Source organism: Strix aluco, chromosome 2 (assembly GCF_031877795.1).
Source record: "Strix aluco isolate bStrAlu1 chromosome 2, bStrAlu1.hap1, whole genome shotgun sequence".
In the NCBI taxonomy this organism is placed as follows: Eukaryota; Metazoa; Chordata; class Aves; order Strigiformes; family Strigidae; genus Strix; species Strix aluco.
In genome coordinates, this window is record NC_133932.1 from 73,029,559 (window position 1) to 73,045,195 (window position 15,637).

At 43.4% G+C, this 15,637-nt stretch overlaps 1 protein-coding gene across 1 annotated transcript in view; it reads left to right on the forward strand.

Annotated features, from left to right (window-relative positions):
* The window catches only part of IRS2 (insulin receptor substrate 2), a 38,567-nt gene extending 24,226 nt beyond the window's left edge, over positions 1-14,341 (forward strand). Inside the window, exon 2 of the mRNA XM_074815319.1 lies at positions 11,899-14,341. Within this exon, the coding sequence (XP_074671420.1) occupies positions 11,899-11,903 (5 nt within the window). The 3' untranslated portion in view covers positions 11,904-14,341. The remainder of the gene's footprint in view (positions 1-11,898) is intronic.
* The last annotated feature ends 1,296 nt before the right edge of the window (positions 14,342-15,637 follow it).

Here is a 15,637-nt window from a genome sequence, read left to right on the forward strand (position 1 = left end):
TCATCACTTGTAAGGTGAGCATGTTGTTTTGCAAAACTGTCTCTTAAGAAACTTCCAGCCTCACTTTGTATGCAAAGTGGTGTCGCTGGAGTTTGCGTGTTGCTGTCAATATGTTCCTGGGAAGAACTGCACTCTCTCATTGATGTGGTGGAAGAAGCTGTAAAAATCAAGCCAACCGCCTAATTGAGGACACCTTTGCAGTGGCAGGTTTTGAATCTGCACTGATAAAGAGATGGTGATGGTTGTAAGGTGGGAGGCAATTTCAGTTGCATGATAAAGGTCATCAACCAAGAACATCACTACTTGTTCCGCAATAGTTAAATCATGTGCATGTGAACTGTTGAGTGGCTCTTTGGCTGGCTGACACAGACTAATCTTTTCGGTGGCAAATTCTCTATATATTTTCCACAGCTGCTTCTGCCTGGGTGTTTCTGTCCCTCTTACAGCCTCCAGATGGAAGGCCAAAAGGACTAAACATTTTTTCCTAGTATTTTGTTTGCTCAGAAAAAGCAGCTTGATTTTTGTTTAATTTCATGTAATGTTTTTGAACAGTTGTATACCCAATTTGCAAGGGAGAAAATAATTGAACAAATCTCAGATAGTACTATGTTGAGGGTTTTTTGTCTGATTTATTTTATCCTTAATCATGGATTAAATCACATTTATACAAACTTTTTTAATAGTACACAGTGGCTGTAGCTCTGAAATTAAGAGATAGCAACTGCATTAAATTAATCCTGGAAAAATGAGCATGTCTACTTCCCTAATTTTAAATTTGAAGTGCCTATTTTTATTATAATTGATACGGGAAATATATTTCTGGACCAGCACTTTATCTATAAATTCATTATAATGACATTTGTAAGTTTAATCCTTTATTTTCCATATAATTACATTTTAATGTTTACTTATTCATAGTACAAAATCTGTAAGAACCTTGACAAAATGATAAGAAACACAAGTTATATCAGATTCTGAAATCAACTAAGCATAGCCCTCCTCACCATCTGTACTTCTACTGTAGACTGAGCTGCTTAAACTCTAGTGTAAGACTGCAGGTAAAATAAGTGTTAGTTGTATAAATATAGGGTATCAAATACAGATTACTTCGATTTTTAGTACCTTTGGATAAAAGTTGACACTCATGTAGTGGTTTAGCCCCTGCTGGGGTCTGAGACCACGCGGCTGCTGCCCCTCCCCCACAAAGGGAGTGAAATACAAAGCCCCGAGACTGAGATAAGGAAAGGTTTAATACAACAGAGCAACAGCAACACAACAAACAGTAACAGTAAGAATAACAGTGATAACAATGAACAGAGCAAAGTATATACCGATACAGCAAAGAGAGAACCGGCTGCGCCAACCCATGCGATCACCGATTCTTCCCGCGCTCGTGCCAGGATGTGACGTCAGCATGATAGATGAATAACCCAGCTAGAGCTTCCCCCCACTGCTGGGAAAACTTAACCCTATCCTGGTTAAACCAGGACATAATCCACCCCTTTATTCTATACCATGTGCGTCACATCCAGCTGCCATTTAGCAATTAGCATTGACAAAGAAAAATTAACAAAAGCACAGTATAACTCACGGTGTGTTTTCACCCACAATCAAGTCCCCTTGTGGTACGCATCGGACCTCTCCATCCTTCTGCATCACCCACCAGGTGCACCCAGGTCCTTGAGGAAAAACAATCCTGTGGATGGGTTTGCCTTTGCCCGGCACAGGACTAACCCAGACCATTTTTCCCAGCAGGTCCCTCATGCGCACCACAGGGACTTTATCCCCGTCCACAACACATGGAAGTTTTGACTGAGCTGGGCCAGCTCGATTGGCAGATCCTCTTGTGTTCACTAACCAAGTGGCCTTTGTCAGATGTGTGTCCCAGTGTTTGAAGGTTCCACCCCCCATTGCTCTCAATGTAGTTTTTAACAGTCCATTGTAGCGCTCGATCTTCCCAGAGGCTGGTGCATGGTAGGGGATGTGGTAGACCCACTCGATGCCGTGTTCTTCTGCCCAGGCATCTATGAGGTTATTTCGGAAGTGAGTCCCGTTGTCCGACTCAATCCTCTCTGGAGTGCCGTGTCGCCACAGGACTCGCTCTTCAAGGCCCAGGATGGTATTCTGGGCAGTGGCATGGGACACTGGATAAGTTTCGAGCCACCCAGTGGTTGCTTCCACCATTGTCAGCATGTGGCGCTTGCCTCGGTGGGTCTGTGGCAGTGTGATGTAGTCGATCTGCCAGGCCTCTCCATATTTATATTTCATCCATTGATCTTCATTCCGCTGGGGCTTCACCCGTTTGGCTTGTTTGATTGCAGCACACGTCTCACATCCATGGATGATCTCTGCGATGGTGTCAATGGTGAGGTCCACCCCTCGATCTCGAGCCCACCTGTATATTGCATCTCTGCCTTGGTGGCCCGATGTCTCATGGGCCCACGGGGCTATGAACAGTTCACCTTTACGCTGCCAGTCCAAGTCCACCTGAGCCACTTCGATCTTAGCAGCCTGGTCCGCCTGCTGGTTATGTTGATGTTCGTCAGTGGCCTGACTCTTGGGTATATGGGCATCCACATGGCACACCTTCACAACGATGTTCTCCACCCGGGCTGCAATGTCTTGCCATACTTCAGCGGTCCAGATGGGTCTGCCCTTGCGTTGCCAGTCGTTCTGTTTCCATTGCTGCAACCACATCCACAGGGCACTTGCCATCACCCACGAGTCAGTGTAGATATAGAGCCTTGGCCACTTTTCTCGCTCAGCAATCTCCAAAGCCAATTGGATGGCTTTCACTTCTGCGAACTGGCTCGATTCACCTTGTCCCTCAACAGTTTCAGTGGTTTCTCGTGTGGGATGCCACACTGCAGCCTTCCATCGTCGATGTTTTCCCGCAATGCGGCAAGACCCATCAGTGAACAGGGCATATTGTTTCTCCTCCTCTGGCAGCTCGTTATATGGTGGGGCCTCCTCAGCACGTTTCACCTCTTGTTCTGGTGACATCCCAGCATCTTTGCTCTCTGGCCAGTTTATGATCATTTCTACTAATCCTGGGGGGTCAAGGTTTCCTATTCGAGCCCGTTGTGTTATCAACGCAACCCATTTACTCCACGTGGCATCTGTTGCATGATGTGTGGAGGGAGCCTTTCCTTTGAACATCCATCCCAGCACCGGCAGTCGAGGTGCCAGGAGGAGCTGTGTCTCAGTGCCGACCACTTCTGAGGTAGCTCGAGTTCCTTTGTACGCTGCCAGTATCTCGTTCTCAGTCAGGGTATAGTTAGCTTCAGAGCCTTTGTATCCCCGGCTCCAAAAGCCTAGAGGTTGGCCTCGGGATTCCCCATCTGCTCTTTGCCAAAGGCTCCAGGAAGGGCCATTCTCCCCTGCTGTGGTGTAGAGCACGTTCTTAATCTCCTGCCCGGTCCGGACTGGCCCGAGGGCCACTGCCTGGGTAATCTCCTGCTTAATTTGTTCAAAGGCTTGTTGTTGCTCAGGGCCCCATTTAAAATCGTTCTTCTTGCGGGTTACGTGGTAGAGAGGGCTCACAATCAGGCTGTAGTTTGGGATGTGCATCCTCCAGAACCCCACAGCGCCCAGGAAAGATTGAGTCTCCTTTTTAGTGGTTGGTGAGGCCATGGCTGTTATCTTGTTTATCACCTCCATTGGGATGTGGCGACGCCCATCTTGCCATTTTATTCCTAGGAACTGAATCTCCCTTCCAGGCCCCTTAACTTTCTGTTGCTTGATGGCAAAACCAGCCTTCAGGAGGATTTCAATTATCTTCTTTCCTTTCTCAAAGACTTCAGCTATGTCCCCCCATACAATGATATCATCAATGAACTGCAGGTGTTCTGGAGCCCCACCTTTCTCCAGTGCAGTATGGACCAGTCTATGGCAAATGGTGGAGCTGTGTTTCCACCCCTGGGACAATCGATTCCAGGTGTACTGGATACCCCTCCAAGTGAACGCAAACTGCGGCCTGCACTCTGGTGTTACTGGGATGGAGAAAAACGCGTTAGTGATGTCAATCGTGGCGTACCACTTGGCTGCCTTCAACTCCAGCTCATACTGGAGCTCTAGCATGTCTGGCACTGCAGCACTCATCGCTGGCGTAACTTCATTCAGGCCACGGTAGTCCACAGTTAGTCTCCATTCGCCATTAGGTTTTCTCACTGGCATATAAGGCTGTTGAAAGGTGAGTGAGTCTTGCTGATCACCTTCTGGCTTTCTAGTCGACGGATCAGCTGATGGATGGGGACCAGGGAATCTCGGTTAGTGCGGTACTGTCGGCGATGCACCGTCTTGGTAGCAATTGGCACTCGCTGCTCTTCGACCTTAAGCGACCCCACCACCGAGGGGTCCTCTGAGAGGCCGGGTAAGGTGGACAATTGCTCAACCTCCTCCAGGGCAGCTATACCAAAGGCCCACCGGTACCCTTTTGGGTCTTTAAAGTACCCTCTCCTGAGGTAGTCTATACCTAGGATGCATGGGGCATCTGGGCCAGTCACAATGGGGTGCTTATGCCAGTCCTTCCCAGTTAAGCTTACTTCAGCTTCTAATAGGGTCAGCTATTGGGACCCCCCTGTCACTCTGGAGATGCAGATGGATTCGACCCCACTGTGGCTTGATGGCATCAAGGTGCACTGTGTGCCAGTGTCTACCAAGGCCTTTTATTCTTGTGGTTCTGATGTGCCAGGCCATCAGATCCACACCTTCCAGTAAATCCGATTATCCCTTTCCTCCACCTGGCTGGAGGCAGGGCTCCTCTAATCCTGCTCACCATCACTCACTTGATCTAAGAGTGACTCCTGCAAGAATGACTTCCTGGTCCCCTCAAGAGGGTCAAGCATACAGTTGGCCATTCTATTCTGTCTGGGGGATTTCCAACTAGACACTGGAGCTGCATCTCTCTTGGAAGACTCCCCTTTCATGGTGGTCTTTCCTTTCAGTTGCTGTACTCGTGCAGCTAGGGCGGAAGTGGGCTGTCCATGCCACCTTCTCATGTTTTGCCCATGGTCATGGAGGAAGAACCACAGGGTGCCCCGTGGTGTGTGTCTTCCACTGCCCTTCTCTTGGGTGGGGAAGCGCCTGCTTCTAATAGCTGAGACATTGGCCCGTGCAGGTGGAACACAGGACATGTCCTGTTCCACTTTCTGGAGCCTCTGAGACAGTTCCTCTACAGCTGAAACCAAAGCATGTTGGGAGGAAGGGAGACTTCCCTCATATTGCTGGAGCTGGATAATCACTTCGTCCACTGTCTGAGTCTGGGTGTCTTACCACCAGGACGCTACTGCTAGTGCTTTGGAATGTCCCTCTGGTCCACTTTGCAGGAACTTCTGCCACATCAACTGTGTGCAAGGGGCCTGATCTGGATCCATTGGTGACTGCTCATCATTCAGATCACCATAGATCATGTCAAACACAGCCATTTCCCTGAGGTTTTGAATGCCTTTCTCCATGTCGGTCCACTTGCCTAACCGACATAGAGCATCATCCTAGCAGGATGTCGCTTCCAAAGGCTGAGGGTTTGAGCCTGTTTCCCTATTGCCTTGTCAATACCAGCCTACTTGGCTAAAGGTCCCACCTGCTTGGCCTCTCTCCCCTCCAATTCCAAACCAGCAGCTCCACTATCCCAGCACTGGAGCAGCCAGGTGCAAATTTGCTCGCCTGGAATGCGGCCGAAATCCTTCTGCATATCTCGCAACTCACTGAGGGATAGAGATCGGATGATTACCTCCGGCTCTTCCTCCTGCTCTCGTGATGGGCCTGGTTCATTATCACCCTGTGCACTGCGAGGGGATTTTTTTGGTATATTTGGTTTTCTGTATCGGGGCAACTGATATTGGTACTGCCTGTCCCTCTGGCTCAGCTGCTGTGCTGGTGGAGGCGACCGGTACTGGCGCTGCCTGTCCCCCTGGCCCAGCTGCTGTACCAGCAGGTTCACTTTCAGATCCTGCAGCTCTTTCTCCCCCTTGAGGGCAGTGATCAGTGCTAAGGGTGATGCGGTAAGCATGGGCAAGCCCCCAGCACATCGCAGCAAGTTGCATCTCCCGGGGTTTGTCAGATTGGCTGCACACCTTTTCCAAACACTCCACCAGTTTACCAGGACTCTGCACTTGTTCGGGAGTGAAATCCCAGAACGTTGGGGGTGACCACTGACTCAGGTACTTGCCCATCTTCTCCCACATACCTAGCCATTTATAACTATCTGCCCTCAGGGCAGGCTTCCGGGTGGTGCTATTGTTGGAGAAGTACCGCATAGCCCAAAACAAGATCTGGCAGACATTTAGAAAGCATTGTACCATGAACACAGTGGCCAGGAGCCTCCAGGGATAGCTGAAACTCTCAAACACCGAGAGAATCTCTTCCCCTGGCTCACCCACAGAGGGGGTGAGACCCCGAACAAAAGACCGGGCAGCAAACAGGTAGCGGTGCACCCCCACAAGCAGCGAAACGAGCCCATTATAAGCAGACAGTAACCAGTAGAGCAGAACAAGACCCTTGATACATTTTCCACCGAGAACAAACACCAGCACTGGGAACACACAGGGGATATAAGGATTAATCCAGCCCCACCACGCAAGCAAATTGGCCAGCATTGCAAACGTTTCTTATCAAACAAATGTAAATAAAAACAGAAAAATTACACCTAACAGATTGCTCTAACACGCCTTCTCCTTTTGTCCTTATCTTAGTCTTCTCCAGCCCCACGTTGGAGTGCCAAAGTTATAATGGTTTAGCCCCTGCCGGGGTCTGAGACCACGTGGCCGCTGCCCCTCCCCCACAAAGGGAGTGAAATACAAAGCCCCGAGACTGAGATAAGGACAGGTTTAATACAGCAGAGCAACTGCAACACAACAAACAATATCAATAACAGTGATAACAATGAACAGAGCAAAGTATATACCGATACAGCAAAGACAGAACCGGCTGCGCCAACCCACGCGATCACCGATTCTTCCCGCGCTCTGGCCCTGGACATGACCGTCAGCATGGCATATGAATAACCTGGCTAGAGCTTCCTCCCACTGCTGGGGAAACTTAACCCTATCCTGGCTAAACCAGGACAACTCATTATAAATTGTGGGGCTTTGTTCATGCCATCAGATGGACATTTTAGACTCCCATGTGTATGCTAGGAAAAAAAAAAAAAGTACTTGCAGGTGCTGATATGCAGCATCTTTTTCCAGATAATCTAGTGTTTTGTTTCCCACTTTAGAAAGTAATATCTTTCCCCATGGTTATCTTAATGCAATTCAAGATGTTACGATTTTTAACTATTTGACGCAAGAATTAAAAGTACTATAAAGCTCCTTTTAATATAAATAACTGTGGCCACAAAATCCCTACTTTACTACTTTAGAGAAATTCAGTGATTTTTTTTTTTATTATCAGTCATAAAGAATCTGTGATGACCCAATGCTTACTTTTCTAAATTCATAAAACAGACATATCAAAACAACATTTTGTACTGTTTCTTAGTGGAATAACATACCAAAAGAGCTAGTTACTTGGGGCAGTATGTCTCCAATTATGATCAACCTTGACTTGTTTAAAAAAACCCAACAACAACATGGCCTTTTCATTTCATGGTTTAACTTGGTTTTCCCATCAAATGTGGAAACATTTTACTTTGGGTGGATATTATTCATGGGCTTTATAAACTGTTAGAGCATACTACTTTATGTTTTCCTGTGAAGTGTTGGTAAGGCAAATGTTTAAGCCCTGATTGAAACTTTTTCATGTGGTGATGGCAGAGCTCGGCTTTATTTGGTATGAGCAGTCCCGCTGAGCGGAGCTCACATTCCCTGAAATTACTTATGGAGAGCCATAGCTCAGCACATGAGTTGTTTAGCAGGGTTACCTATGTACTTAATATTAAGAATAATATTCATTAAATTGCTTAATGAGAGTCAGAGCGAGGTCAAGATTTGGCTCCTGCTGTGCATCCTGGCGAGCAGGCAGGCTGCATTCGCGTTGGGATGCTTAGCCAAATTTATGACCTTACAATGTGTGTATGTGCATCCCACAATCCTTCCTGTGAAGAAGCCCTCGGAGACGGTGGTTCGCACCATCTCCTGTTGGGTGTCGGGGCTAGGTTGGCATGGGTTTAGCACCGTCGGGACCCATGCTGTCCCTCTCCACCCCTCAGCCCCTGCTGCCTGCCTCCCTGGTCCACTTGCTTATTGACACCAGCTGCTCTGGGTGTAGGGAAGGGGCTGTTGAGGTGCAAGGCTACAACCCGCCCAGGTGCCTGTAAGCCCGTGTCCTGCGGGGTACGGGTATGGGTACAGTGCACAGTGCTGAAGGGTAGGGAGGGCAGTGCAACTTGCTGGTGGGGGGAACACTTGCCTTTTCTGGCTGGCCAGGTGCCTTGCCATGCATCTCCTCCTGGGTGTTGGGGAGCCAAAGACATCTCCCTTCAGGTGGGATGTGGTTCCTTGGTCTGTGCCGTCTAATGGCCTGGCCTGATGCCTGCAGACATACACGTTGTTAACTTCCAGATTTGGTTGTATCAATAGGATTGCTCTTCCAGGAAAAGATAGTTAGCGGGATCAGAGCCTTAATCGATTTGGCAGCCAGTGTGGGGAGCAGAAACAAAGGGACGAAGCCACTGAGTGATTTGCCTGGAGTCAGGGCAGAAGCCTGTGGCAGAGTTGGGGGTTCTGTGTCCGATGCCTGATCCGCTCTGGCAGTCGCGCTGCCAGTGGAATAAATTTACTGGTTATTCATAACCAGCAACATGTTTTGCCATGAGCCACATGAATAGCTGTTTCTGTCTGTATGCTTGTTAGCAGATGAGAATTATTTTTTAAGAATTAAGAAAATTTTTATTCATTGCTTACTGACTTTGAAAATCTATAAGCAGACTAGATCTACTTTAATTGACTAACCATTGTATTCTCTTCACAGTATATTTAACAAGTCTTTGAGTTTTTTGTAGTTTCCTAACAATTTGTGTGTGTTTATTATCTGATTTATTCCCCAAGAAGCACTGCTGGAATCAGATGACTTTAAGTAGTTTTGGAAACTCAGCAGTGATCATGGATGCTTTTCTTAATAAAGCCCAAAACCAAGAGGAAACTTCAGTATTGACACAGTGCTGGACTTTGTATTTTGATTTGTGCGTGCCCATGGGGAATGAGGTTATCAAAGAATATGTTTGTGTCCTGTAGGAATTTTGTTTGGTTCCTGGATAAAAACAATGTATGCTGGTGTGACTTGCTGTGTAGCATGTAATGTTGACCTGAGACTTGAAATAAGTAAAAGATACTAATCACTGAAGTAAAAATTAACAGTGATTATTGATGTAATTTTTTTTTATTTTACTTTAGCATGGAACCTGCAACTTACTTCTTGCAAGTAGGCTTCCTGTGAAGCTGACATTGCTGTTATGTGGATCAAGTAGTTATTTTTTCTTTCTTGATTCAAAGCCATAGGAAATTGTTTCATTATTGAAGACTATGTTTGGGTTAGTTTTTGAATTATGGGTCAGCATTGGATAGACTCATTGGATGGCGTGTTTATTGCATCATAGACTCTTAAGCTTGTGCCCACAGTCCCATTGTCCACCTACAAAACCTTGTGAAAGTGCTTTGAAGCATCGACCACTTCACCTGTTACAGTTTAATTCTGGCTGGAAAGTACCTGTTGTGCTGTAAGAACAATGGCAGGTTTGCTCAGTTGCTAATAATCCTCCGTCATGACCGCACTAGGCTGACATACTTCTGGAAACACACTTATTTGTGTTCTTTGCATGTGCAAAAATATCTTCCTCTGATTTCCCTATCTGTACACATGTTTTTGTTTTTGTTTTTATTTTTATTTATTTGGCTTTCGCTATTATGTGGCTGCTTTTGGGAACCTAAAGTTAGTTGTCAGATTGGTTTTCATTTGAAGGAGGAAAGCAGTAACACAGGGTCAGCATGTATCATTAAACACTTGTTTGCCTACATGATGCATTTATCCTGCTTCCCTGAACAAAAGTTGGAGCAAAGTGGTTTATTAGGTGGCTCTTCCTCAAAGGAGGAATCTCTGCTCGCTTCCAAGAGCCATCCAACCTGCCACACGTTCTCCCACACAGCTGTACTGGATGGTGGTGGCAGTTTTGGGGCTTCCATGACTGCATCATAAAGCAGTTCAAGTTCTTGATTTGAAACACCCTCCTACTCCAAACAATGAAAGTTTGTTTTCTGAAGATTGAGTGGGTACTTTTGACTTAGTTTCTGATCAGAAAAGTGGCAGCAAATAAATGACAATGGATGGGGGCAATGAGATGCTCTCCTTTTGGTCTTGGCCAGTTATTAATTCATCTCAAGCTGTGTCATGAAATAAAATCCTAAGTAATATACTAAGTATCTGATCATATAGTGGCTCCAGTTGACTCCAGCAGGACTAATTCCTTAAGTAAACCTTAGCTCTGAGAGATTCAAAAGCAATTCTCACATACATGCCAAGATATGTCAACCTTTGTTTTTGTCTAGACTTGAAGGAAAAGCCTTTATATTGCTTTATCAGAAGCGTATATGGATTGAAACTTGCAGAGATATGCACTGTGTTTACTTTGACATCCAAGTTTCTTTATAATTTATTTTGGTTTTATGGTCCCAAAGGAATTAAAAATGTACAGGAATACAGATTTCTTGTATCAATATGGTCAAAATTAATGGGTTATGTCCTTTATAGACTTTTCAAAGTTACAGTATTAATTCCCAAAGTGTTCCAGATAGCTTGACTGTTTAGGAAAACTTGTGTAATACATCTTCAAACTAAAATTTTGATCTAACTTGTAAACTTGGGGATGACATACAACAAAAAAAGTTTCTATAAACTATTAAATGAACTAGACACTATTAATAGCATTTAGTATGAATGTAATGTTGCAGCCTGATGTTGTATCAGGATTTACCACTTGGTTGGCACCTTTCGAAATGAAGTGCCAATGCTTTGTCATGTAAAATTTACAGTCTCAGTGTTTTAATCACTACTCTTTGTGCATTGATAACTACTGTTTGTGTACTGCTGCTTTCCAAATATTACAGCAAACAGGAAAAATCTATGCAATAAGCAACATTCTAAGGAAATTTTGATTTTTAATAACCATGTTAACAAATCATCTTAACGTAGTGAGTTAATATAATAATGTCCCCTTATGGTAGTGGCACATACTATTCATTAATTCTTTGCAGTGAAAAAACATGAAAGGAGTCAGCTGCATTCTTTAAAATAGGATGGGTCACTTCGTAATCAGTTTCTATTTTATTGAATAATTCACCTTGACTATTTAAAGCAGCTTTGTAGTCAGTAATCTGGAGAAGATTCCTGCCATTTGCATACCTACCCATATCTTTACTCCTGGAATACTACTTATTCAGTAAGTCAAATAACTAAATTAGAAGGTTCTTTCTATACTTTGCTTATGTTTTTAGAAGACTCTTTCCCTAAAGACAACACAGTCTCAAGAAACCTGTTTCTAATGTCTGGAAATGGACAGCTTTTGATAACACCCAGCTGACTAAAAAACCAGTTGAATTTGTACCTACTTTCTGCAACCCCTTTTCCTTTTCACTGATGCAAACAGTGATGGTCACAACTTGAACTGGGGGGATTTTGTGTCGGGTTTTCTAACCAGTTCTGTTTCCTGTGGTTTGCTGATCTGAAGAACACCACCTGAAATGTTCTAAAAAACAGGAGGTGGTATTGGATTGGGGAGTACTCCCTTTATAGCCTCTGCAATACCTTATGATGTATATAAGTCTGAAAGCAGTTATTGCAATTTTTTTTCTTCCATGAAAACGCATTCTGAATAATCTCTTTATGGTATTTTTTGTGTTGTTTAAATCATAAATATGTTGGGGTTTTTTTCAGGTTTTATTGACTTTCTTTCATTTTTCTTTTCAGAGTGAAGGAGTTAGTTTTCTCACCATGACCTCAAACAACAGAGTACAACATTCAAAGAAGCTGCTCGGCATATACCTTTTTTGTTTTGTTTTGGTTTTTTTTTTTTTGTTGTTGTTTTGTTTTGTTTTTTTTTTTAACTGAAGCTGCTTAAGGTTTACTTTTTGTTGTTGTTGTTATTGTTGGTCCGGACAGTTACTTAACTGTTGTGGACTGAACTGTGCAACAAATCTGGGAGGAAGGGAAAGCAACCTGCCTAACTCATTACCATGGCATCTACGGTATCATTTTGCTGCTGTTTCGACAGAAGTTGGAGATGCTCTTTAGAACATAGGAACTTTTCTGCCGGCCTCTTTAACTAACGGCCAATGCCTTCATTTACTTTTTCTGCAAAGACAAACTGTATTTATTCTTCGGCATATTAGGGGGTTCTGTAACACCTGCTGAAGCAGTAAGATCTGGTATTTACTGGCATAATTTCAAGCCTACCACAGTACTACCTCAGTTCAAAGTAAAGCCGGATTTGTGGTGTTGGTGTACGACAGGACCTTCTTTATCTCTATGCTGAGTCTCTCAAGAACAGTCGTCAGCCTTACTGAACTTGCAACGCGTACAGCTGCTGCTGTTGCTGGGTTGTGAATCACTAGCCGCAGGGTTTACTTCTCAGATGAAGCCTAACCAGGGCACTGGAAAGTCTAAAATGGAATGAAACTCCGTGAATCGGACTTGGGACAGAGGATTCAGAGTAGTTAAAAAAGAAAAAATATAAAAATGTGTAACTGAAGCAACGTAAGTTTAAAACATCAAACTGTATTGGGGGTATCTCTCTGTACCTTTGACACACTTGTTTAATCCTCTCTATGTAGGTGTTTATATAGGTACTTCAGATTGCAGAAGCCTTTTCTTCTATTTACAAGCTCACTTTTGTCAGCTAACCCTGTTCTTAGCTGCATTTCTTGTAACCAAAAATCCACATAGGCATGCTAGGAATGCAGGGATGATAATGGGTATCGAGCAGATTCAAGCACTAATATTAACACAGTATTATCTTGCCATCTAGGAAGTCCTGATATTTGCCTTTTACCAGGAAAGCACCATTGCAGCTGCAGGCATTATTACAGGGAAGAAGAACCATTGCAGTCACTTATCCTGAGTTCTTTTCAAGGCTACCCATGCATCATGTTTCCAGTAGCCTGAAAATCTGAGTGATGTGGTGGCAGCTGTCACAAATGTCACATACAGCTGTTGCACCAGACTAGCAGAATGTCATGCCACCTTGTTTCTTCTTCGATAAATTTGTTGAAGAGTTCATATACATTTTAAGCGTACCTCCCCAGTGCCTGCTCTGGTAGACATGTAAGTATTACTAAGTTATTTGAGTTACGTGAGACTTTTTTTATTCTTTTTTTAAATCATTGTGCTAGGTGGAACCTGTTCTTCACTATTAATAATGCATTATCTTTTGGGATTTTTTTTCTGAGGAAGACGAGAGTCCGTGTCTTACAAATATAATGAATGGCAATGCGGTCTTCCTGCTTACGTGCTGAATTTTTAGAACTGAGGATTGTATTACTAGACAAAGATGAATGTGAACTAATTCCTTCCCTACCCCATGAAACACTTTATTTTTCAGTGTAATTTTGGGGGTCTTAAATCACAGCAATGCATAGGCTACTACAATATTAGAACTAAAATCAATTTAAATATTAATCTGAGGGTTTTTTAAATAATAATAATAATAATAATAATACTATAAATGGTTCTAAGACATTCTAAAATGCTGCTTGTTCAAGTTGAACTAAAAAAAACATACCTTTGACATATTCTGTCTGAACCCCCCCCTTAGCACCGAGTGTGGTATCTGCTGAATTTAATGTTTTGAACTTCTATTTTGAAGTAGCCCCCTGTACCAATTAAGAAATCATGCCACTAAAACAAATGGCTAAAATGCATACAGCAACTTCAAAACAAAAACTTGACAATATAGTCAATTCTTCTCTATCCTGTATATTTCACAAAGGCATATGCAATACTTACATTCTTAATTTAGTTTACAGAATGGAACCAAAATGTATAAATGTTACGTTTGCTAAAACTTCACAATGTATATTGGGTCTTTGTACATTTTGCCTGACTTACCTTAAATTTAAAATATTTTTTGCTATATAACCTTAACAGTTATTAAGCAGTGTTTTCTTTTTGGGTACGTATTGTTTCTGGATATCAAGATGTTAAATATATTTCTTGCTATTGTGATATGACAAGAGACTTAACTTATCTTGCTGTGTCTTCCAATGTACACGCTGTATATAAGGATAAATGTGATGCTGCTGGAGACCAGAATAAATGGAACTAGAGTAGTGTATTGTATTTAGTCTGTATTGATCATGGATGCTCTCCTTAATAGCCATATGCAATAAAATACATTATTTATGAAAGGAGTAAAGTATTTGTGTGTCTGTTTTCTCTAGGGCTGGGGTGGTTTTTCTGGTTGTTTACATGAAATTGGTTTATTCCCTCTTTTAAATGGAAACACAGTTTCTCTGAATATTAAACTTACTGCTGTGCACACACCTGTTTTCCTTTTAATGCACATAAGACTCCTGAAAAATCATTAAATCATTTTAACTCTTGTTTAAGAATAAAAAAAAAATCAGTATTATAAAGGCAAAGTCTGTATATTTGAGGAAATAACTAGGAGCAGGATTTGGTCTTAATTTTTAATTCCGGTTTTAAAAGTCAGTGGAAAACTATGGGAGTCCTTCTGACAGCTGATCTAGTGGGAACAGACTTGCCCTATACATGCTGTATAGACACACTGGTACAAGGCAAAGGAATCTAATGCTGTATGTAGGTATCTTCATCTGCTGGCTTGTGTGCAGGGGCTCTGGGGCACCGTCATAGACACCATGGGGTCACTGTAGCCTAATCTGCCCCTGGTCAGTAGGAATGTCCTGTATACATGTGTAAATGACACTTTTTCAATTTTCCTTGCATCCAGGGTCACGGACTCATGACAGGGATTGTGGTGATTGAGGGGCAGGGGACAACAACAGTAAGTTCATAAAAAGCTTGATGTCCATTTCACAACAGAGTCTTGCTGAGATCTCCTTTGCTTAAGCTGAGGAGTGTCTGAGTGACATATCTTTGTTGATCACATGCAAGGCCTGCTGGTGGCAGGAGGAGACATGATCTCTCTCTGTACCACATTTAAAGTAATTTGAAGTGAAATCCTGTCTTGGGACATGTTTGTTATATTCTTCTGGCCACATCTACCTCTAAGTGGGTTGGTACTTTCATGGTCACCTTATGTTTTGGGGATGGTTGAAGGACCATACTCATACAACTTTGTCTTAAAAGGACAAAACCTGACTCATTGTGGTTCTTCCTCCGAAAGCAACTTGAATGGAAAACAGCAATGCTGTCTGTTGCTGCAGCAGGATCATCTGTGGCTGCCAGAGTGTCCATATAAGCCAGAGTACAGACATAAATCATGGATGATGTATATGCTGCCCAAGAGAGAACATTCAGTTCCTTCTCTCATCTGTCCTGACTGTCTTAGCTGCAGACTTAGCTAGGGAAGGTGAAATGGGACACTGTGGATCTTGTGCCTGCATCCTTGAAGAGAAAGAGCAGTTGCTTTAGTCTTTCAAATTGCTCTGAAGAAATACAACTATCCAACAGTATCTTCTTTTCTGCTGTCAACGGGGTATGTGAGTGATACCTTACAATACCGTAGAAG